A 24585-nucleotide genomic window follows, 5' to 3' on the forward strand; every position below is an offset into this window, starting at 1 on the left:
CAGCCGCGCCGTTGCAGCGGTCAGAGGTCGCGGGCGGCGGCGCGGGAGGGCGAGAGAGGGGGCCAGAGCGCGCCCTGGGATTGGCCCCGTGCCCCAGCCCCGCCCCCAGTCGCGGCCAGAGCGCGCTGCGATTGGCCCGGGTGGCCCGCCGTCCCAGTGACCCCGCCCCTCAGGAGCTGCGCGGCGTGACCCGGAAGCGGTTGTGAGGCACCGCCCAGCTCCCTTTTCCGGTCGGCGTGGTGTGCTAGTGGACCGTCGTCGGGCCGGCCTTCGCCATGAGCGTCCCGGCCTTCATCGACATCAGTGAGGAGGACCAGGTGTGCGCCCGGCCGCGGGGCCCCGGGCGGGCTGGGCCTGGGGGGAGGGCGGCTCCAGGGCAGGGCGCGCGCTCGGGCCGCAGTTGTGTCCGCCCGGCGGCCCAGCGCTGATCCGAGGCCCGCGGCCGGTCCGGTCGGCGCCGGGCCCTTCCTGCCCGGGTCCCCGGCGGCTCGGGGGCGCGGGGTCTGCTCCCGGCCCTGCGGCCGCGGGCGGGCGGCGGAGAGGGTCGGAGGGCCGGTTTTGCCGGTCGCGGGCGCCGGCGGCTGGAGGCGGCCGGCCCGGCTCGCGGTTAAGGGCTCCGTCTGGGGCGGGGCGGGGCGGGGCGGCGCCCTGCGCGTCGCCCACGGGGGTCCGGCTGCGGCGGCCGAGACTGGGCGCGAGGTGCGCGCTCCGGTGATGTCGGGAGCAGGACGCTGTCACGTGGCTCCCGGCGCCGCGCCCTTGCTGCCCCTGCTGCCCCGCCGACGTGGGGTCTCGGGGGGCTTCCGAGAGGACCGCTGTTCGGGCCGCGGGTGTGGTTCGCTCCGTGGCGGGGCGGGGAAAAGGGGAGAGGGGAAGGAGGCGCGGCGGGCGTCGGGCGCGGGCGCGCGGGTGTGGACGCGCGAGCTCCTGCCCGGCTGCGGTGTCGGCGTGTCGTTCCGGGTGGCTGTGCTGCCGCCTGCCACTCGCCGTCCCTTTCGGGACGCAGGCGGTAGTCGCGCGGCTGAGCTTGGGCCGGGTGCTCTGTGACGAGGGTTACGGAATGGGGTGGAGGCTCCCTGTTTCTTTTCCTTCGCTTGTGCCCCGCCGCCGCCGCTGTGGCCGGAGAGGATGACAGCCAGGAACAGTAAACTTGACTGAGTAGTCTTAGAAGTTTGCTTTGTGTCCGCAGAGCAGAGACTGAAGAAATGTCTTGATTTTGGACCATGGTATGTTTCCTTCATAAAGAAGCGTGCTTTCCGTTGGTGTTTTTGTGGCCTCTGATATATCTTGTTTGTAATACTAGCTCATACGTGAAGTTAGTGTTGTTATCTGAAAAGGTAGCACCGTCTTATCTGCAGACTTCATATACTTTTCTTAGGTGGCCAAACATTTGTGGGTTTAGGAAATGTGATTCCTATGCATTTTCTAATGGTATCCTTAGCTCTCCCTGTTTCACTTCTTCATTTTATCATCTTAAATACCATTTGCATTCATGTTTGGCTGCCATACCTAGCTCTAAAGAGAACAAGGTATTAAACATTGTATGTGCATTACAGTAGAAACTGCCTAAATACCTGGACGCGGTGCTGTAGTTGTTTTTATAGGTCCAAAGATGCTTTCTGGTCCAGACATGCATTTTGCATTTTAAAAGATTAATTACATGGTAGGTCCAATTTGATATAAATATTTTCTTCAAGGCAACATTCAAAGGCATCATCTGTTTTATCTTTGTGTCATCCAGAATGCTTGTCTCAGGTAGGTTCTCTAACATGTAATTGACAAATGAACACCCTCTTGCCAAGGGAACGCCTCCAACTTTTTTAAGTAGCTGTGTTATGTACACTCGAGAGCAGTAACCCAGATCGAATTTACCAAGTCAGATCAACTCTGCTCCCCACCCCACCCCCAAAGGCTTTGGGTTATATTAGAAAGGTTTTTGCTGTGTACCGGAAGCCCAGCAGGGTATAGGTGATCCGTGTGGGTCATAGTGGGTCTTTGTAGCTTCTGGGTCTTGTAGAGGAAAACCTGTGGGGCTGTGATGATGCATGTGGTGGGGGAGAGGCACTTCCGCGTAGTTTCAAGTCATTGTTAAACACGGTATTTACATCTGTTTCTTCAGAAGTAGAGCAGAACGACTTGATCGTGTGTTTTGCCGTTGGTGGTTTTGTAGATACATAGTAACCTTATTTGAGTCAACAGGCTGCGGAGCTTCGAGCCTATCTGAAATCTAAAGGAGCTGAAGTTTCGGAAGAGAACTCTGAAGGTGGACTTCATGTAGATTTAGCTCAGATTATCGAAGCCTGTGATGTGTGTCTGAAGGAAGATGATAAAGGTTTGTTTTTAATTTTTTGTAATATTTCTTACTGATCATAAAGGACCTACTTTTTAAACTTTCTTGTGAATTATATTTGTTTTATACCTTAGAACTTATAAGCACTGTTGTTTTTAATCTTATTTTTGCACATACTTTCAGTTTATTCTAATCTGTTATACCTGTGAAGTAAGCCTATTTTGAGAAAACATCTTTTTTACATCAGGTATGTTTGTGTGTTGTTGCACACACTAAATACTGTTAATTTCAGAATGAACTAAAGGGAAAAAATGAAGCTTTTCTTTCCTTTTTAGAAGGTTTAGATTAGTATCAAATGGGATATAATCTAAAAGCTGTTTATTTGGCTGATTCTCTATTTATTGAGATAAAATGAAACGTTTTGAAAATTTGGAGTGCTGAAATCTCTAGTTAAGATTTGAGACTAAATTCGGCATATGATTAATATTTTAGACTCGAAAGTTAGTGACCCAACCAGAAAGTTGATAGCTTTTATATCTAAATAATTTTCTATTTGTACAAAGTTTTTTTCAGTTGGGAAAGCATCCTAGCCTAAGACCTAACCAATAACTTCCAAATGATTGAATATCTTGCTAGTAAAAATTGAAACTGTATATATAGACATGTAAATCATCCTTCAACTAGTTTTACTAGTTGAAAACCAAGTCTCAGGTAATAATTTCCTTCTTCTTTAATAAAGTGTACAAATTGCTTTCTGAACGTTAACTGTACAACAGACCTGGTTTAGTTTGAATTCATGTATGCTATATTTTTACTATAATGCACACCATTGAAGAAAAAGTGTCCTCTAGAACTGGTTCACAGTAGCCAAATTATATCTTTTTGAAGTGTTCATGTTTACTGGTCTTTGGTGTATTAAAACTGGAAATACATATTTAATTAGATACATTAAGTGTGATAGTATCACTGTTGTGTTATCCGTTCACGTGTAGATGTTGAAAGTGTGATGAACAGCGTGGTATCCCTCCTGTTGATCCTGGAACCAGATAAGCAAGAAGCTCTGATTGAAAGCCTGTGTGAAAAGCTGGTCAAATTTCGGGAAGGTGAACGCCCGTCTCTGAGACTGCAATTGTAAGTTACGACTTGAAAGAGGCTCAGTTTTCAAGGGGTCCTTTTCATATCATTGTCATTTAATGATTAAAAGCAAGAATTCTGGAACTTGGCTGTCTGCTGTGGCTCTTATTAGCTGTGTGACCTTAGACAAGTCACTTAACCTTTCTGTGCCCCAGTTCCCTCCTTGTAATGTAAAGTTATTTAATAGTATGTGTCTCAGGTTTGTTGTGAGAGCAGATATCCTCAAATTAATCACCATAGTTACTGATCTCAAACATTGTTTTATTGTTTGTTAACCAGGCTCAGTAACCTTTTCCATGGGATGGATAAGAATACTCCTGTCAGATATACAGTATATTGCAGCCTCATTAAAGTGGCAGCGTCTTGTGGGGCCATCCAGTATATTCCAACTGAGCTGGATCAAGTGAGTTACGATTTGTAATACTCTGCTTCTAAAAAGTATAGTTTTATATTATAGCTAAAATAAGTAGCTCATATGTGTTTTAAACGTTGTCTTTTAAATTGTGAAAATATGTTTAGCTCTGTCACTAAATTTCTTCCTTTTGTCAATCTCATCGTAGGTTAGAAAATGGATTTCTGACTGGAACCTCACCACTGAAAAAAAACACACCCTTTTAAGGCTACTTTATGAGGCACTTGTGGATTGTAAGAAAAGGTATTCAGAATTAATGAGCCAACTTAAAACTTAACAGGCATCGTGAGTGGTGAGGGCTGTTTAAAGACAAGCAGGGTGACTGATTCCCTACTTAGTTCTCCACGGAGCTGCTATAAATCTGTTTCTGTAAATTCTACCTGCTAAGTTAAGATAACTGCAAAGTTTAAAATAGTTTTTCTCTGTCTTTAAACTTTATAAAGAGCAAAACTTGATTTTGTTCTAAAAATGGTAAAACTGTTAATCCCAAAGCTGCTTGTAACATTAGACTGAGTTATTCAGTGGTGCTCTGATGTCTTAGTACAGGGTAGTGCTGTTGTTTTTGTTAATGCTGGTGAGAGTGTAGCAATCGAAGTTTCTTATATGATAACGCCCCAGAGATGGACCTTTGGAATAGACTGTGCTAAATGAGTGCCTGTGGGGCTTCTACAGGGCCTTGGGTTTCTAAGGCTTGTATTCAGCCCAGCAGACTTCATCCCAAAGTATCTGTTCCTCTGTATACCCAGTTCAGGATGCCCACTGAACGACAAGTTTGGCCCCATTTTTAGAATTAGCATTGAAGGGTAATCCTGCCTGTTTGACCTAGCTTTTCAATTTCTCTTTTCACATAGTGGTTAAAAACTTTTAGAAAAAGTAATCAGTCTTCAGTTTAGTTTTATTGCACAATTTTTATACTGGCTTTCAGTGCTAGGGTGTTTAATATATCACAGCGGATCAACCAGATTAATAAGTTAAATAAAATGATGTAAATTTTTTGCAGACCGTTTAAATGTAACAATATAAGAAGAAATTGTATTTTTGTTGTGAAAGTTGGAACGTTTTATTATAAAAGAGGATAAGATGGGATCTTGAATTAATAGCCTGTTTCATTCTGAAGCGGTGGCTACTGTCTGTTACATGCTGGCACACTTGTGGCAGCATTCCAGCCAGTTGTCAGTGAAGTGTTGATTAAGTAGTTTATAACAAAAACCATTTCGAATGGGGAGGGCATAAACAGTATTGGAGAAATAATCCATATTTTAATCCACACTTTAGATGTGCAGGTTGTGGAGTCAGACCACTGGGGTTCGAATCTTGGCTTTCTTACTTGTTGTATGTAAATAATTACTTACCATCTCTGTACTTCAGTTTCCAACTTCAGAGTGGAAAGAGTAGTAGTACTTAACCTCATAAGGTTGTCCAAAAGATGAAACAAGATGATATACACATAAAGTTCTTAAAATAGTGTCTCCCTTATTGAGAAAGCACTCAGTAAATGTTGGCTATTATTATTTCTATCACTATCCTTTTCGTTTTTCCGAGTTCAGTTTTAAGAAGTTAGTCTTTTTTGTGGTACGGTATCTTGAAATGAGTGTTATGGTTTCCCTCTGAATGTCTAGTGCTTATCAGAGGTGGTGATTTCTCTAGTGCCTGATCAGTAGGTTCTCAGTCTGCTATGTGCAGAGATGGAGTAACTGAAGTAACATTCTAAAGGATTCCAAGGCTGATCCTCAGATGTTGAGAGGGGACGTCAGGACCCGTCTGAGCCGCACTAGGCATGTCCCATGGTAACGATTAGGAAATGTCTGCTGCCTTTGCACAGATGACTGCTCTTTCCTCTTCAGCTGGCTTTAGGGGCTCCTTTCTCTTGATTTCTTTTCTGACTTCATTCATATAGCTCCCTTTGGTGGGTTCCTTCTCATCTTCTCTAAACATTGGAATAACTCAATCCTGGGACATTTCTGCTCTGTTACCTTCATTCCCTGTCCACGTCATTTGTGTTTTTTGCTGTGATTGTGAGGGAGGCTGAGTGCCAAATGCATTCTGGGTGGGACGATTCTTTGTGTTGCTAGATTGTTAGGTTCCCTGCGGGACACTCATCATCCCTGATAAAATGCCCATGGTGCCTTCCCATCATTGGAACAATGACAGCAGCTCCCGCGGTCCAGATGCCCCCAGGGCACCCGGTGAGCCCACTACTGCCTGAGCGCTATGTCAGTCTCTGCCTTTGTTTATTTTTTTTTGTGTGAGGAATATCGGCCCTGAGCTAACATCCATGCCAATCCTCTTCTTTTTGCTGAGGAAGATGGGCCCTGAGCTAACATCCGTGCCCATCTTCCTCTACTTTATATGGGACACCGCCACAGCATGGCTTGACAAGCAGTGCGTCGGTGCACGCCTGGGATCCGAACCGGCAAACCCTGGGCCACCGAAGCGGAGCGCGCGTACTTAACCGCTTGTGCCACCGGGCTGGCCCTAGTCTCTGCCTTTAAATACTAGCTATGTGCCGATGCTCTCCTGTGTTGCTCCCTTGGACTCCTAATATCCATTCCTGTTTACGTCTCCAGATATTTAAAAGGCATTTCAAGCTTGACATCTGCAAAAGTGAATCACTGATTTTTCCTTCTACATCTGCTCTTTCTGTTTTCTCCAATTCATGAAATGCCATTTCTGTGCTTCCCGTTGCTCAAAAACAAGACTTGGGATTCATCCTTGATTCCTCTCTTGTCTCCTACCCCACGTCTAATCAATGGCCAATCCTGTCAGCTATGATAAATCGAAAGTCCAACTTCTCACTGCTTCCGTTGCGACCATGTCTAAGCTACTGTTAATTTCTTACATCTTTCTTACTCTTAACCAGTCCATTTTGAGCCTTGTTCCCTTACAGTCTGTTCTTAATATAGCTGCCAGAAAGTTGTGTTTAATATGGAGGGTCAGGTTATGGTTCCCCTCTACTCAGAACCCTCCAGTGGCTTCATTCAGAGTGAAGGGCAAAGCCGGCTCCAGAGTCTTGGTACTTGCATTTCTTCCTGCAACACTCTCCTCCCAGGCACCCACGTGGCTCCTTCCCTCCTTCAAATCTGCTCAGTTGTCACCTCATCAGAAAGGCCTTCTCTGGCTGTCTGTGTATATAGCATATCCCCCCACCCCCAAATTGCTTTTTTCCCTCATCCTCATTTCATTATTTCCCCATTGCACTTACTACTAACAGGCTATATTCTGATGTTCACTGTCTGTCTGTCCCCACTAGAGTGTAAGTTTCACAAGGGTAGGGACTTTGGTTCGTTACTAGAACAGTGTCTGACACTGGTAGGCACTCAGTATATATTTGTTGGATGAATGACTATTTCTGAAGTATAAACATGTTGCAAAAACAGTGGCTACAAGAAGCAGAGATGTAAGACAATATGAAGTGGTGGTTTATGGAACTAGAGAGTATGCCCTTCCCATAGCATTTAGATTAAAATATTTTAAAACACTTGGCAAGTATAAAATCCCTGGCTTTGTCCCAGTGTTCTGATGCTGTGAAAATTAGTTTCCAGTATTTGAGTGTTGGTTCCTTCATTTTTAAGAACAGATGCAGTCCAGTGGTCACTCTATAGTTGCTGTCTTCCTTGACCTCTCAACAGCATGTGACTGGTACCCCTTCCCTCACAGAAACTTCCCTCGACTTAGGTGACACCACTCCTTGTTTTTCTCCAACCTCTTGGGCAGTTCATTCTCAGACACCTTTGTAAATGCTCCCTCTGCTCCCTTAAATGCTGGTACCACTCAAGAATTGGGCCAAGGACCTTTGTCTCCCTCTGTTCCCTCTCTGGGGTCATCTTACCTCTTCCCGTGGCTTCTGTCATCTTCTGAAGGAGAATCCCTGTCTCTAACTCAGGCTTCTCTCCTGAGCTTCAGGTCTTGATGTCCAGCTGCTTTCTACCTGTTCTCCTTGAATGTGGCCCATACATGCCTCAGACTCAGTGTGACCAAGATGAATTTATCATTTTCTCCCTCTAAATTAGTCTCTCTGTTTCTAAGCAAGACATCTTGAAGTGATCTGTTTATTTTTTCCAGTCTGCCATCACAGTGATTTTGTGAAACAAAAATTTGAGCATATCATTCTCTGGGTTTTCATTTTCTTTAGCATAAAGTACAAACTTCTAAGTATGGCATTAAGTCCTTTGCAACATGGATTCTTGCCGTAGCATGGCTTGTGAATGTGATTATCATCATCTTGCCACTTCCATAGGGTACGGTGACAAACTACAAAAACTTAGCTTTGTTTATATGGATATTCTTTCCCTCCGTTTCTCTCACTTGTTCGCACATACCACACCACACCCTTCCTCTTGGTTATCACATTCTGGACAGTGAACCTGTGTCATTACAGAAACACCATGCTCTTTCCCAGTCTGGACCCCTCCCAGGTGCTGGCTCCTGTTTTTTTTTATGGCCCACAAGCTAAGAATGGTTTTTACATTTTTAAATGGCTGAGGAAAAAATCAAAGGAATATTTCATGACATGTGAACATTGTATGAAATTCACATTTCAGTGACCATAAAATTTTATTGGAACACAGCCATACTTCCTCATTCACGCATTGTCTGTGGCTCCCTTTGCCCAGACTTGAGTGGTTGCAGCAGAGCCATAGGGCCTGCAAAGCCTAAAATACTTACTGTCTGGCCCTTTACAGAAAGTTTGCCTCCCATTGGTCTAGACCTACACCCAGCTTTGTTTCTCTGCCTGAAACATTCCTCCCGTGTTTAGGTTGGTGCCTGCCTTCTACAGCACCCTCTACCTTTATCATGGCACTTAACACCCTTTGTTAAGGACTTTGTGAGTCGTAGTCTCAGTGAAGACTAGGAACCTTGTCTGTCAGCCATTGTATTCCCAAGGTGTTGGGCACATGAATGGATGAACGCTACCCTCATTTAGGGAACCGGAAGAGGATGGTTAATTAAACACTTAATTTCTGTCATGCTGCTGATAAATGTTAAGATTTGTTTTTTTGCCTACTACACAGAAAATCTCTGGTTTTTTTCCCACTTCTAAATAGAATTCTGAGATTGGCCTTGCCCTTTTAGTAAAAATTCTTACATTTATTGGTGCCTCTTCATGACTTTGTTTGTATTGGTGGTTGATGAGAGCAGATTGTGAAACATTTTCTTGAGCCCTCATTATATGTCAGATACGGTGCAGTTTAAATGGATCATGTTCTCTGATCTTTGTGAATTCAGGTTTCTTTAGCTGGTACGAGGATCTTGAGTGAGTGTCCTGTGCCTATGCTTGCCACGTGGAACAAGTTGATTAACATGAGTAAAACGTAGTTTTTCGTAAAACTTTTCTTTGAATTGTTAGTTATCACTGTATTACCACTCCTGTAATTATATTTATATATTTTAATAAACCTTAGTTTTGTAGGAAGTTTTAGAATACTATTTAAGTTTTTAAAATAAATGATAGAGCTCTTACTGATTTTACCTGGGTTGAATCCAGATGTGGGGGAAAAAAGTTTGTAGAAAATGAAAAAAGAAAAACACCCCCTGCTTAGTAAAGCTTTTTGTAACTGACTGAAGATTCATCAGTTTAAAGGAAGAAATGAAGAGTGAAAATAAACATTTTCTAAGAGTTCAAATTGAATGAATGTGTTTAGTTATTTGTGCCTTTTACTACAGTTAAAATTGATTACATAATTTTAAAGATAATTTAATTGGAAGGATAGCTTTAGTGAAGTTATTTAAATATTTGGTGTTTGCTCAACTTCAGCCGTACTGTGCAGTCTCTAGGACACAAAGCTTTTCTCCCACCTCAGGCCTGTGTACTTGGTCTTCTGTCTGCCTGGACAGCAGCGTCTAATCCCCTCCTTCCACCTCCCGTGCTTTTCATGACCAGTTGTTTTACATCCTTCATTTCTTCAGAGAGACTTTTCCCTGTTAGTTCTCTGTGAAGCAGCCTTCTCTTTCCTGTCTCTGCACTTGTTACTCCGTTACATCACTATCCTTCATGGCACTTACTGTTGGTTGTTATTTTTCGTTAATTATCTGTCTTTCCTACTAGAAGGAAGGTTCAATGACTTTTCCTGTAGAGTTGGGACCGTGTCTCGCTTGGTCACCATTGGACGTATCATCAGCACAGTACTTGGCACTTAGTAAATATTTTTGAATGAATGAATGGCAGTAGTGATATTCTGAAATTCCTAAAGCAGTATTTCTCTTTAGCGATGCTGCCTCGAAGGTCATGGTGGAGTTGCTAGGAAGTTACACGGAGGACAACGCTTCCCAGGCTCGAGTTGACGCCCACAGGTAACAGTCAACACATTGTGCGAATGACTGCTGCAGTATTCACTCGTGTAGCTGGAATCATGTTCCCATCCACCAGTGATCCAAATCCACTTGATACTGTGGGCTCTGTGGTGTTTCTAATGTAGATATTAAAATTCAAGATTTGACATTGGAAGAACCATAGATTGCATGTGAAATAGCCACAGGGTGTTTGCTGTTTGGGGTGTTGCTGGTATGGGAGTGATAATTCCTGAGAAGTAGAACCTAATCTTGGGTCAGTTTTACCTTAAGGTATATAGATGAGGAAAAGTTGGGGGCTTGCTAAAAATTAGCCCATCGCTAATGAGAGTAATGACTTTGCACAGTCCTAAGTCTACTTAGTAGCAATAAGAATAGAATCAGTTTTTTAAATCTCTGAAATGGAAATTGTGATAACTTCTTCAGGTTTATGGCTTCCGGAGGATCTGGATGTGGTAGGTGTTGGTAGAAAGGGTGGTTAGGGGGAAGATCTTTGACTCTGAGGTCAGATTGCCTGCATTCAAATACTCCACCACTTACTTAGCACTGGTTGGGCAAGTTCTTTCTGAGCCTGCTTCATCACTGATAGATAACGTGAGGGTGTGGTAGTACTGTATGTCTCAGGGTGGCATGAGAGTTAAATGAGGCGATGCAGGCAAGCACCCACCTCAGTGTCTGGCGTGTGGTGGATGCTGCTGCTGCTGTCTTCATTCTTTGATTACTTGGGTGGTGCTTTCTCTCCAGCTGTGTTTTTGTCTACAGCTATTTTATTATTTTATTAAAGCAGATATACCTGATAAATAGATTTATTGGCTTGTTTTAACCCCAATCTGTACCTTTTTTTATGCCATGTATATTGAACTCTTAGATATTTTACTGAATTAAATATATTTGCAGTCTGAAAAGTACCTGAATGTCAAGACTGAGCTTGGATTTTTGTTTTCTGATTAAGGTGTATTGTACGAGCATTGAAAGATCCAAACGCATTTCTTTTTGACCATCTTCTTACTTTAAAACCAGTCAAGTTTTTGGAAGGCGAGCTTATTCATGATGTAAGTAGTTTATCCTTACTATGAAAAATGTTCTCTTTTCCTAAATCTAACATACTAAAGCAGAACTCTTTTTCTTTGTATTAATGAACATGCCTGTTAGAGAGATCTGAAAAGAGAACTATTTATTCTTCTTATATCAGGAGTAGACTGAAATTTGGGAGCAGTTTTTCTCCAGCCACCGGACACACTCTTGTTCTGTCTCCCTTTCCTTCATCTGCTCACTTGCCCAGCCATTATGAACTTAGATGATACAAATTTCTTTTTAGTATATAGTGTCAGCTAGCCCCATGAGGAAGCTAAATCTGATATTTAAAAACACATGAATGCACTTCTCAACTGCAAGTCTAAATGCATTTTGGATTATTTTCCATTTGTACTGTGCTATTACCACCATCTTTTGGGGTAGATCATTTAGAGCTCACTATATTCACTGGTGAGTCTTAAGAAAGCAAATAGTTTAGACGGTGATTTAAGCAAACAGATGGAAATTTTTGCACTGAAAGAAATGTAGAGAGTTAGTTTTATTGCTGGGAGTCAGTGTCTTAAAAATATCTTGAGTATAAATCGTGATTCTGTATTGAATATTCTCTTTATTTTTTTGTCTCTTTCTGTATAGCTTTTAACCATTTTTGTGAGTGCTAAATTGGCATCATATGTCAAGTTTTATCAGAATAATAAAGACTTCATTGATTCACTTGGTAAGTTTTGGGGTTTATTCTTTGGAGGGGTAGAGAGAGGTGGGATCATGCTCTCTTAGACCTCTTGTGTCCTGTGGGGTCCAGCAGACACGATCGTGGCCTTGTGTGTAGATTACCCTGATGGGTGTACGATGGAACAGCAACAAACACAGGTGGACAGTTGAAAAGATGACTCAGAATGAGTTGGGAGTCAGAAACCAGGAAGGTATCGGGGGTAGCATTTGTGATGGAAAGCATGAAACTAGGAGTCAGAAAACCTGGGCCTTTTCTTCTCTCTGTAAGAGCTGCTTGGACTTTGGGCCCTTCCAGCTCTATTCTACGTGATTCTCTGAGGTCAAGTTCTAGCAAGAAGCAGGTGCTGAGAGAGATTCAGATAGAAATAATTCCATTGATTTATGTGTTTTTAAAATTTTGGAATGGGAGATGGAGTAGAAAAGCAACTTTAAAGGATCACCATTACTTTGATCATAATGGAGATTTTTAGAAGTACAGTCATGATGGGGATGTGTTCTGAGAACTGCATCGTTAGGTGATTTCATCGTTGTGTGAACATCATAGAGTGACTTACACACACCTAGACAGTACAGCCTACTACACACCTAGGCTGTATGGTACTAATCTTATGGGACCACTGTCGTATATGCGGTCCCTCATTGACCAGAATATTGTTATATGGTGCACAACTGTACTCATTTTAAGAGCTGACAAAATTTGATGATTAAAGGTACTTTAAACCTTATTGTTTAAAGTAAAATTGTTTCTTTGTAAAAGACCTTATTCCTTAGATTCATGGTGATTTATATTTGTGTTTTTTTTTTTTAAGCCATAGTCACATAATTGTAACAGAAATAGTTTTTTTCCCCTCTAATACAGTATTTTCTGCTTGGTGCATCCTCCCTCCCCCCATTAACAAATTACAGAAATATACAGTATTGCTAAGAAGATGTAAGTGAACCTGTAGATGGAATTTGAAATGGAGTTGTAGTGACTTTACACAATAGGAGAAATAGTTTGTTGAAGACAGCACAGTAAGTCTTAGCTTTATGATTTTTGTCTTTGAGCTTTTCTTTCTAGAGCAGCAGAGCTCAGTAAATGTTTGCCAAATTGAACTGAATCTTACTCATCCTCATTGAACAAACTCCATATATATTCAGTATTTTCCTTCTGGAGCACATTTTTAGCTTAGAAAATCTTTAGTTGAACAGGTTTAAATTGTTCTAAAAACAAAAAAGTTTTTTGGGAGTGAAATCAAATATGAAACTAAGGTGCTTTGTTTTCCTACTAGGCAGTAATCAAAGTACATTAGAGGTTGGTTGTATTTTCCATATTAAAATTGAATTGTTAGTCTTCCTGGTTGTTTCAGATGTAGATAAAGAATACATTTATCTATCTACTGTGATTATACTGTTAGTCCTGAGTTTGGTAATCATTAATTTCTGTCACCTGTAAATTTTGTGCAGCCATTGGAATTGGGGAAGATTGAATTATTCTGAATATGATAAGGCATTTGAAATACACTGAGATAAAGTAGATGCAAGTGTGTTTGTGTAGAATGCTTTGCCAGGTGCACTAGACCCAGAAAACCACATTCTGTCCCAGTTAATTGTTTTGTGGCGTGAAGCTGTGTGATGGAATGTGAATGTCAGCAACCTCTTCATTTGCGCACCAGGGAAAAGGAGTAGTAATTAACACTTGGACACTCCCCCGTTGATGTGTAATTGACTGTTTCAAAGGAGCACTGGTTCATAAGCTACTGCATTAAAATTACGTTTTCTATATTGCAGCACTTCAAGACAGGTCAGTGACAATGCAGAAATTGCTCAGTGATGCACATTTTTTTATTACTGCATTAAGGTTTTGACATATTAGTAATGAATAAATGTTTCCATAAAATTAGATTTTTTTATAACTTTAAAATTGAAATATGACACAAAACACTGTGACTCCCTCTTTGAAGGTATTATTCCCGTTTCATAAAACAAAGCACAGCTTCCTACAAGTCTTGAACTCCTACCTCACTGGCTTAATAGTTTGATTTTGAGAACAAGAGTCCTAAAGGCTCAATTGACGTTTGCTTTGTTTTTAAGTAGTGACTTGAAACATCAAATTGAAATATTTTTAATGCAGGTTTCCACATGTAAGATAGATAATGGTTTTACATAATTCATTCTAGAAATAATCTTCATTTCTCTGATAAGTGTCTTGATTTATGGTAAGCTTGTAACTGCTCAAAGAGTAGCAGTAAAATAAATTTAATTTCAAGAGAATTTTTAATTATATCTTAGAAATTTTAGGAGTTTACATCATTTTATCATATTGAAAAAGAACTGTATATGCCCATAGAAGTGGAAATATTAAGAAATTTTCTTGTATTTGCAAATATTGAGAAAAAATCTTTAGTATTTGTTCTCTGTGATAGGAAAAACATAGTATTTAATTTATTGTGCCAACTGGAAATCAAATTCCCTCTTTTGTCTTTTGTTTCTTGAACATCTATGCAAATTAGCAATCCTTCGTTAGAAATTTGTTTGTAAAAGATGCTTTGGGGACAACGTGTTTAATGTGTATATTTTTGGCTTTAGATGTATTTATTACAGCTGGAAATATGGTTACAAATGTCTAGATTCCACAGGTGTCATCAGTTTGTCAAAACACTTTGTTTTATTAACACTGACAACTTGGGCCAATAGTAGCATTATCTTGTGTCAACTGAATTGCCCTAACATGTCCACATGTAATCTGGTATTAGCCAGTTGCTACCTTCTTGCTTCAGAAAGTTAATCAGCATCTAATTTGCATTTGTTAATTAGGGTTAATGTGCACTAATTGATTTTTTGATGCTTGTAGATTTCCATTAAATCCGGGTAGCAATACTTACTTGTGTACCTCATTCATTTGAGTTATGATGATCATGTTTTTGTTGAATCTGTGCCAAATAGCCTGCAATCATAATTATAGCTAATTAGCAGATTATTATGTCCTATATTAATGGGCTTTCCTAGTCTTCTGCTAATATATGTTATAAATTTCAAATTTATTTATGGAATGCTTAGAACTTTTTTAATAATACAAACTTAAGCTTTAAGGCACATGATCGAGCATTTGCTGAGTTTACATAATTTGAAAGTTCAGAGAAAAGGAACATTGTAATGCTAGATTATTAGAAACTTGTTTTTATAATTAGTAAGTTAGCATCAAATCAAGTATATATGATGTGTTATAATTCAGCTTCTACTTAGGAATGGGTAATAATTTGGATATTCAGGATTTGTAAATATTTATTTGTATTTCTAGTTTATTTTATAAATGAACCTATTTTCTAGGCCTAGTACTGCCACTCTGTGACTGACTATAAGTCTTCTTTGCTCTTCAGTTGCATTGTTTTTTAAAGTGAAAGTATCATGATTAGGTAACTTGTTAAGTTTCCTTTTAGGTCTAACAGTTGTGATCTGAATAATTTTAATAGCATGTTTCGTTAGAAATCATAAGGCAAAATTTGCATTATTTGTACAGTTTTCTACTTTTTCCTTACAAAGAACGAGTACCACTGTTAATGGTACTATTTATCTAGTACTAATCATTTTAATCCAAAGTTACCTGAAGGGAAGTGGAATGCTTTCATAACTGAATGTATATGAAAATATTTTAAAACTTTACCGGTAATACTGACACAGAACAAATTGTAGGTAGGTAGGGAATCCTGTGTTTCATGGAGAGCTATTAGTAAAAATAAGCTCAAGTAATTCAATTAAATAAAAATGTTCTTATGAAATATACTTTGTATATTTTATCTCCTAAAATGTATAAATACAAAAAATTTAAAATGTACAAAACGTTTAGGGCCTAAAAATACTGTTTTATAGCCCACTCTTAACTTTGAACCTATCATCTGTGGCACTATAGTAATAAAAAAATGTAGTTCTAGAGAAATGATTTTAAATACTCCATAATTTAATTAGGGGTCAGTTTATGGTTTGCGAATATAAGAAGCTTTATCAAAATTATAAACAGTGCTCAAACACGATTTCCACAGTTGAACACGAGAGTTGTAATTGTGCAGGTCTTTAATTAGCATGGATACTCATCAGGCTTCACTACTGTGTTATTCAGGCCTATTACATGAACAGAATATGGCAAAAATGAGACTACTCACTTTTATGGGAATGGCAGTGGAAAATAAAGAAATTTCTTTTGACACAATGCAACAAGAACTTCAGATTGGAGCTGATGATGTTGAAGCATTTGTTATTGATGGTGAGACGATTAGAAGGTTTTCATTTTTTTTCTTGAGTTTCTTCTACCCCATGGAACAGATTTTTAATCTTGAAACTGAGCCTTATGCTAACAAAGCTGGATTCTTTTGTAGCAAACGTGTATTAGTAGTTTTGCAGATTATATTTGTAATAGAGTGAAAATTCAGTGGAAATAGAAATTGCTGTGTGGTTTTTGGTGTTTGTTCTATCCCTTGAAATCATATAGAACAAAGGCCTTTAGGCGCAGTATACCTTAGTAGTTAAGAACCTAGATTTTAGTGTCATACCTGGGTTTCAGACCAGGTCTTCCCCTATGAAACAGGAATGTGGGAGTTAATTTGTGGTTGTGAGAATTAAATGAATTAATGCAGGTGAAGTACTTAGCCCAGTGTCTGCACATAGTAAATGATCTGCAAATGTTAACCATTATCAGTTTTTATGGTTGGCCTAGAAACAGGAACTTCTTCCCCAACAGTTGTGTTATAAAGTGATTTAACTGTTAATCCGGAATTTTTTCTGAGCTTTTTAAGTTTGAAAGTTGGATAGATTTAATTAAGATTAATAAAATGTGCAGAACTGTTGACATGGTTTCTTTCTAATGCTCTAAGTCTCAGACAATCCTATAAAGAAGTAATATCTTATTAGGAAATTAGTTTTTCCCCCCATATGTGAGTGTAGGGGAGAACACCTCGAATTCTTGATGAAAACGGTGTGATGTTTAGACAGACTGGCCCAGCAACCAAGGGACAACGTGTGGCCTTCCTCTTGGTCACATCATAGTGCTGTGCTCGTTAGTAGATTGAAAGAGTTAGTCTGTAAAATAATGTTGGAAAACTGTGACTTGGTCAGTTTCTTTAGAAATACGTATACCTTAGACTGTTTTTCTTGGGAATTTTCCATGTAACACATCATGTGAAACATTTTTTTTCAGCGGTAAGAACTAAGATGGTCTATTGCAAAATTGATCAGACCCAGAGAAAAGTTGTTGTCAGGTAAGACACTTTAATACTTTGCAGCGTGTTGTAGACAAATTTAGTTTGTTCTGATTATTTCACTAAATGTTTAGAGAACCAAGGTGGTTTTCTTATCAGTTGACAGTAGTTAAATAGTTGCTATTTATCATAATTTTATTAAAGTTCAGACTGAATGTGATTAGCTTATTTAATGAAAGAGTCCTATTTTCCAGCACATTTCATTTAATGGCTTAGCACTGGCTAGAATACTAATGACTTTTGTGTCTGGTTTATGTAGTTCAGGAAAACAGAAGGTTTAAGATCAATATGGTAAAGATTTTTAAAAAATAAGCTTCTAATTCTCTTACGATTCTAAATTATGTCTTTTATGTATATTTAATCTTGCTTTTACTAGATGCAAGTGTGTAGTATTGTAAAGAATACCAGAGAATAAAAGGTTGACTAGTAACTTTGTTTATTTTCAATTTTTAGTCATAGCACACATCGGACATTTGGAAAACAGCAGTGGCAACAACTGTACGACACACTTAATGCCTGGAAACAAAACCTGAACAAAGTGAAAAACAGCCTTTTGAGTCTTTCTGATACCTGAATTTTTATGCTATATAATTTTGTTCATTTTGGAAAAAAATCTAAATCATAGTAAAACATTATAAATTGAAATTTGACTATAGCCTTGACATTTATTGTCTCAAATTTAAAAGAAATCACAATCTTCAGAGGATACAAACTAATATGTTACAGAGGGTCACTGTGTCTAACAGGTAAGTTGTGTTCTGTAAGAAAGGGTTTTGAAGTTGCAACAAGAGCTCTGATGAAAGGATCTATGGAGGAAAGACAAATTTAATTAAGGTGAACTAGATGCTAACTGCAGACTTTGCCATCTTAGCTATCTTAAATGAAGCATTTGCTGAGTGAAAACATAATAGTAATATAATTTATTACATCAGAAAAAGTTGGAGAAGTACAAATGTGAAGCTTAGGATGTAACAGTCATTTTGTTCTAGTCAAAACCACATTGATACTTCAGTTAAATCAGTTCACCCCTGAAAACATTTATCGAAGCATTATTTTCATCTGGTGTTTTTTCCAACATCTCTTCTGCTTTTCTTTTTTTAGGTTGGTGGTTGTTTTCTAAGCTTAGGAACTTTTCAATTTCATTTATTTGATTTGTTATCAGGCTCTGCCAGTCATCTTCACCAGTAGAATCGGTATCTTTAATCTTGATTCCCTGGAAATGGCTTCGTAGCAGAGTTGATTTCAGAGGCTTTATTTTCACCTAGGAAGGACCAAACTTTTACCATTGAAATTATTACTCACCTTTCTAAATAGTCATCAACAAAATAGTTTAAAGGAAATGCTTAAGCCTCTGCAATTATGAGTATGTGATAAAGCCACCATTTTCTTGGCTAATTTCCAACAACTATCTTAGTACTTAATTATGGCACCAAAAACTAAAATGTGCATTGAATTTGTAGGCTTATGTAGTAGCTCTTCAAGATCCCTAATAGATTCCAGGGATACCACAGACGTTTTTATAAAAGGTCTCGAGCTTACATTGAAAGAAAAGATACTTAAAACAGTGCAGATAAAAATCTGTTTTGTCTTCTACTCCCCTCCCTTCCCAAACATGTCTCTATTTTGTATCTTCTATCAAAGCCAGGGGAAAATGAAAAATGCTAACAGAAGTAAACTGCCACATAAAAACCACCTTTTCCTTCATGTCTCTGCTCACGCTTCTGAGTACCATTGTCAGAGAGACAGGAAGGGCAACGAGGCATTTGGAAGTCGGCCTGTTCCCAAGGCGCTGCACTGGGTCATACTTAGAATACTGTGTTAGAAAATGTGTTTCATTTTAAGGTTTTTTTCTGATGATAAAATATTGCAAATTTAGAAATAGAGAAAAGTATAAAGAAACTAAAAATCACTAGTAATCCACTATCCAGAGAGACCTGTCAACATTTTGATATTGTTTGGTGCTAGTCTTGTTTTCTATTTTTAGCATATGTACTCATTCTATAGAATTTCATATCTTGGTTTTTCCTTCTGTGAGTTGTTTACTAGATCATTAAAATTTCTTATAAGCAATTGTCAGTGCTGCAAAATACTTCCTTTTATGGATGTGATAATTTACTATTATTGAACATGTGTTTTTTTTTGTGTGTGTGTGTGCGTGTGAGGAAGACTGGCTCTGAGCTAACATCTATTGCCAATCCTCCTCCTTCCCCCCCGCCCCCCCCAATGCCCCAGTAGATAGTTGTATGTCATAGTTGCACATTCTTCTAGCTGCTGTATGTGGGACGCGGCCTCAGCATGGCTGGAGAAGCAGTGCGTCGGTGCGCGCCCGGGATCCGAACCCCAGGCTGCCAGTAGTGGAGCGCACGCACTTAACCGCTAAGCCACCGGGCAGGCCCGCAAACATCTGTTTCTAATTTATCCCTATCAAAAATAAATTTGAGTTAATTTCTTGAAAACAGTCTTTGATGGTCTTCTGAGATAGAGTCCCAGATAAAATCTTCTCTTAAAAGGGAATATTACGTTTTAGAAATATGCAACAGGATAAGAATTACATTAAACTTACCCAAGAGTCCAACCACCATTAAACATTTTGATGTAAATATTCTCATCTCTTCTGTATATATACACTTAAAAATTTTGGAGCATATTTATATCATTTTCTATGCTGTGTTAAAAACATTTTTAGTATTTCCCTCTATTCTTAAAATTCTGTTAAGAACATGTTCCATAATTGAATGTATCGTTGGACATTTAAGTTGTTGGAAAACATATACTGTTATAAATTAGACTATAATGAATGTCATTTGTTCATAAATCTTGGTGAAGATCTTTGAGTACTGTCGTACATTAAAAGCTTTTCCAGTTTGACTGGTAAGAGTTGCATATTCATAAGATTGTCATTTTCAAAGTGAGATTATCTAGTAATAATTTTTTTAATGAGCTTAAGTGTTTACATTTAATCTCAGTTCCCTAAGAATTGCTCCTCTGGGACTGCTCTGTTTGGCTCTTGAGAACTCTATAGTCAGCCACCAGTCCCCTTCAAGTCTTAGCCTCGATCCTTGGGGTGATGATGTGCTTATGTCTGTCTGATTGCCTGTGTGCTTATGAAATGACAGATGAAAACAAGTGTCAGCACAGGACCACAGAGACCTCAGGCAAGTCACTTCCCTTTCGTGGGCCTCAGTTTTCTCGTCAGCTCCTTTTAGTTACAAAATGTTATTACTGTAGAGAATAACTGGTAATGGATAAAAATATGTATAATTGTATATTTCTGATATTGCTTGGCATAGAAGTGTGTTCAACGTGCCTCATTTAGCTCACAAGGCCAAAGTGAATGTAAATCGTCTATCCCATCTGAGAAATATGTCAAATCTAAATCTAGGTTGCTACAGATACTGAAGTAAAATGATTGATGATCTGTGTGATTTAATGGTCCTGTTTTGCCATCAAAATGCTTGATTGATGCATTTTCGTGCATTTGACATCAACTACAAATTACCCAAATTTTCCAAAATCCTGATTTTTTGACTTTTTAAAGATGATGGAAAGGAAAGAGACATTTTAAAGATGATGGAAAGGAAAGAGACATTTACACATAGCTGCTTTAGTTTCTTTCCTCTTAACTACCCACTTGGCGGGAGGGGCAGGAGCAGGGACTGGCTGTAGAGAGAAACAAGATACAAGATAGATTAAAGTTGACACTTAAACATGTGTCCTATTTAGCTTCACTGAGGTTTGCAGCCTCCAGCAGCAACTCTAGTTCCAGACATGTGGTCACATTCTGCTCCTTCCTTTCCTGTCCTGTTCTAAAAACTGCTTACCTCCTAACCTCCTCTTTCTGTGACTCAAGAGATCTACTCTTCAGCCTACAATTCCCCCGCCTGGTCTAGCCCTCTTTATTTCAGCCTGGGGTTTCAGGCCATACATTTTAAAATTTAACTTAAGTGAATGTAACTCATTGGCTGTGTAAAATTACATGGCTTTCTTTGGCTACTCTGGTCTCTCTCTCATCCTCATTCCTGGGTATAATCAAGATAGCAGCAGGGCTGGCCCGGTGGCTTAGCGGTTAAGTGCGCGCTCCGCTACTGGCAGCCCGGGTTCGGATCCCGGGCGCGAACCGACGCACCGCTTCTCTGGCCATGCTGAGGCCACGTCCCACGTACAGCAATTAGAAGGACGTGCAACTATGACATACAACTATCTACTGGGGCTTTGGGGGAAAAAATAAATAAAATTATTAAAAAAAAAAAAAAGATGGCAGCAGGCCACCAACATAACCCCCTCCAAGAACAAAACACCCCTTTCAAGTTGCTCTGAATCTATACGGAAAAAGTGAATTCACTCATAATATCTACCCAGAATTTAACAGGATTGATGTACACGTAAAAATAGAACTTATATTCACTTTCTGGGTAAAGTCTTCATAAAATTCATTTGTCTTCATTTAGAACAAGGGTTGGCAAACTTTCTCTGTAAAGAGCCAGAAGTAAATATTTTTGGCTTTGTGGGCCAAGTGGCCTCCCTCCCAACTGCTTAATTCTGCCATGCAACACAAAAGCAGCCACAGACAATGGGTAGAGAAATGGGTGCAGCTGTGCTCTAACAAACTAACTAAAGGCAGTGCATTTGTCGTTTGATGGTCCCTCGTGTAGAAAAGTGTAAAATATTAAGCAAGTATAAACGAGCTTCCAAAGAGACGAATCCAGTTTAATTTAATAGCATTTTCAGTAGACTAGGCAAAAGCTTTTAAATTTGTCCCACGTTGGTGGTTAATCGGTAATCAAGTTTCAAGCTGGGATGATGATGCTTACTTAGCATAGTGTTTGACACAATAATAAGCACTTAGAAGATGTCTGTTTAGCCAGTGAGCTGGGTTTGTTTTACATGTACCAGTATTTTGAGAAGAAACACTTTTTTTTTATTATGAAAGTTGAGAACAGCATTTGATTAAGAGCCAAGATATCTAGTCTTAAGTCCATCGCAGATTGTGTCTTAATGACCTGGGAAAATTATTTCACATTGTGTCACTGCTTCCTCATCTGTAAAATAGATACAGGACTGTTGCAGGAATATTTCTTTGAAAAAGTTTTAAATTCTATAAATTCTTAAAAACAACATTAATTGCAGGAATAGCATTAGGAATTAGACAAAAAGAACTTCCCTAATGGGTTAATTATAAAAATAGGCTTTAAAGGGAGGTGTGAAAGTTCCATCATACCCTTAAACTGTTTGAAAATAGGGCATTTATCTTGTTAAGTGTTAAATATTCACCTAATTAGAAATGGGTGTCTAGCTTCATACTCTCAAGCTTCCTTTTTGCTTTTATTCTGTGACTTGTCCAACTGGCCAGAACTTTGATTTCCCAGTGCCAGGTTCACTATGCATTAGGTACCATATTTTAAAGGTTACACACTTGTAAGACATCAAGCCAAAACTGCTGCTAAGCTCAGTTATGAGAAGATGAAAAAGGTAAATGCTGATGTCCGTTTCAGCTCTCCCAGAGGGAGAGTTAACACTACCTTACTTGAAGTTTCTCCTATTTATAAAGGAAAGTAAAATATATTGTTAAAAGCTGTTATTGTTAAGATGGTTAGTAATACAATTTTCATTTAATATACAGTGGCTTTAAAATCAGTCTGTCACTATGCAGTTTTTTTATAGGTAATCTTTCCTAACCTTTTTAGGTTACTTTTTAGCAGTTATACCTATTAGTTGTCTGCTTTTTAGACTTTGAACAATATAGCCTTTTTTGTGCTACAGTTTTGCACATGAAGAAAAAACTTACAAATTTTACCAAAAAACTTGTCAGCTGTAGTTAGTAGCTTTTCATATGACAAATGGACTCCTGGAGCCATAAAATCTATAATATTTTGCTAAATATTTGTATTCATACTTGATATCATATTTATGGATACTTGATCCTTTCACATACTTTTAAATTAATTGAAGTAATTTAAAACAGATAAAATTCTTCCTTTGCAATAGTCAGTTTCCCTAAATAATGTAAATTACCTTAAGCACTAGTAAAAACTGGACTTGATTACGTTATTTAAGGTGTCTTATGGGTGAACTGTTTTTGTTTTTTAGTTTAAATAAATAAATGGTCAAAGGCCACTATTCCTAAATTTAGGTGACTAAAATATAGAAGTACATAGTACACTACCTCACACTTTATCCTTCCCAAAACAGGCTGGATTATATCTATTTGATTTATACACTGTGACTTTTTCCTGCTGTTTTCCATCAACCTTAATTGTGAAAAATGGTGCCATGTTGCCCTCTTGATATTATTTTGGAGATCAGTTGGTCTTAAAGCATCCAGATGCATACAGTTCTACACATATCTGCAGAATTAGCTCACTGAGGTCTGCTCGGCAGTATTTTTAACTGACTTACACGTTCTGTGGGAAAAGAAGAATCATAAAAAGTCTTTGCAGTCGCATTCCTCTCTTCACTGGGCTCTCCCTTGGGATCTGGATGGATACTCGAGTTATTCAAAGTGTCAGCAGCTCTGTCGATGCTGGTAGTATCTGGTTGACAAAGAGGAAATGGCAACAACTGAATTTTATTCTCCAGGCACTCATTTTAGTGACTGAACCTGTTTTTCCCCGATCCTATGCTTTTGTATTTAAAAAGTAACAATTTCTATTTTCTTTTTACTTTGAACATTTTATAGTTTTCATATACTTTGCTCTTATATTAGGCATTTCATTTCAGAAAACAAAATTTTATGATTGCTACTTTCTAAAACCTGATTTCACATTAAAATGAGTGAATAATATAAATATCATAAAACAGAAGTCACATAAAATGTTATCCTTATTCCCCTGGTTACTACATTGCCCACACATGTAAACACATATATAGGGAACATCTTACCAATTCAGATTAATGGGAAAAGTCTGAACCAAGTAAAAGTCAGATTCATAAAATATGTTTAAAGAAACTCACCATGGTAAGAAGGCCAACAAAGGGCTGTCTAGTAAGGGGATCATTGGGCTTTAATAAATAGATAAAAATGATTTAGAGAAACAGGTCTAATTTGAAAGTTAAAACATACTTATGAGTTTGAGTATTTTACAAGTTGAATTTCTACAGAATTTTAGACATCTCCCCTTCCATCCTTACATTTTGTATCATTGAGATTTAATTTAAAAGAAAAGACCTGTGGAAAATGGTAAACATTAGACCAGCCCTTGACTGACCACAGCATTTGACAGACAAAAGTAATAGAATCTGAAGTTAATACATTTTATTAGGAAAATTATAGTTTGTGAAATGAGGTTTTACAGTGTTTTCTATTTTTCTCTACATTACTTTTCCATTCGTGCTAATAAACAAATACACTGATTTTGCTTTTAATTGCCAATTTTTATAAAAAAACTTTTTTCTTAATTTCCTTTCTAAGACAAGCATGTTAAGTCTGAGGGCTATGCAAAGCTTTCCTTGTAATCTGCATTTCTTTT

The 24585-nt window shown here is 38.8% G+C and overlaps 2 protein-coding genes across 2 annotated transcripts in view; one reads left to right on the forward strand and one right to left on the reverse strand.

Moving 5' to 3' along the window:
* The first annotated feature begins 215 nt into the window (after positions 1-215).
* Positions 216-17769, forward strand: EIF3M (eukaryotic translation initiation factor 3 subunit M). Its single transcript, XM_058546198.1, has 11 exons — positions 216-317; positions 2200-2332; positions 3283-3421; positions 3704-3827; positions 3985-4079; positions 10044-10127; positions 11077-11176; positions 11793-11874; positions 15985-16128; positions 17059-17119; positions 17573-17769. Exons 1-11 carry the CDS (start codon positions 276-278, stop codon positions 17691-17693), a joined length of 1125 nt encoding a protein of 374 aa, XP_058402181.1. The 5' UTR covers positions 216-275; the 3' UTR covers positions 17694-17769.
* A 5573-nt stretch (positions 17770-23342) lies between these two features.
* The window catches only part of CCDC73 (coiled-coil domain containing 73), a 121948-nt gene continuing 120705 nt past the window's right edge, over positions 23343-24585 (reverse strand). Inside the window, exon 16 of the mRNA XM_058546199.1 lies at positions 23343-23649. Within this exon, the coding sequence (XP_058402182.1) occupies positions 23477-23649 (173 nt within the window). The 3' untranslated portion in view covers positions 23343-23476. The remainder of the gene's footprint in view (positions 23650-24585) is intronic.

This window comes from Diceros bicornis, chromosome 7 (genome assembly GCF_020826845.1).
Source record: "Diceros bicornis minor isolate mBicDic1 chromosome 7, mDicBic1.mat.cur, whole genome shotgun sequence".
Classification (NCBI taxonomy): Eukaryota; Metazoa; Chordata; class Mammalia; order Perissodactyla; family Rhinocerotidae; genus Diceros; species Diceros bicornis.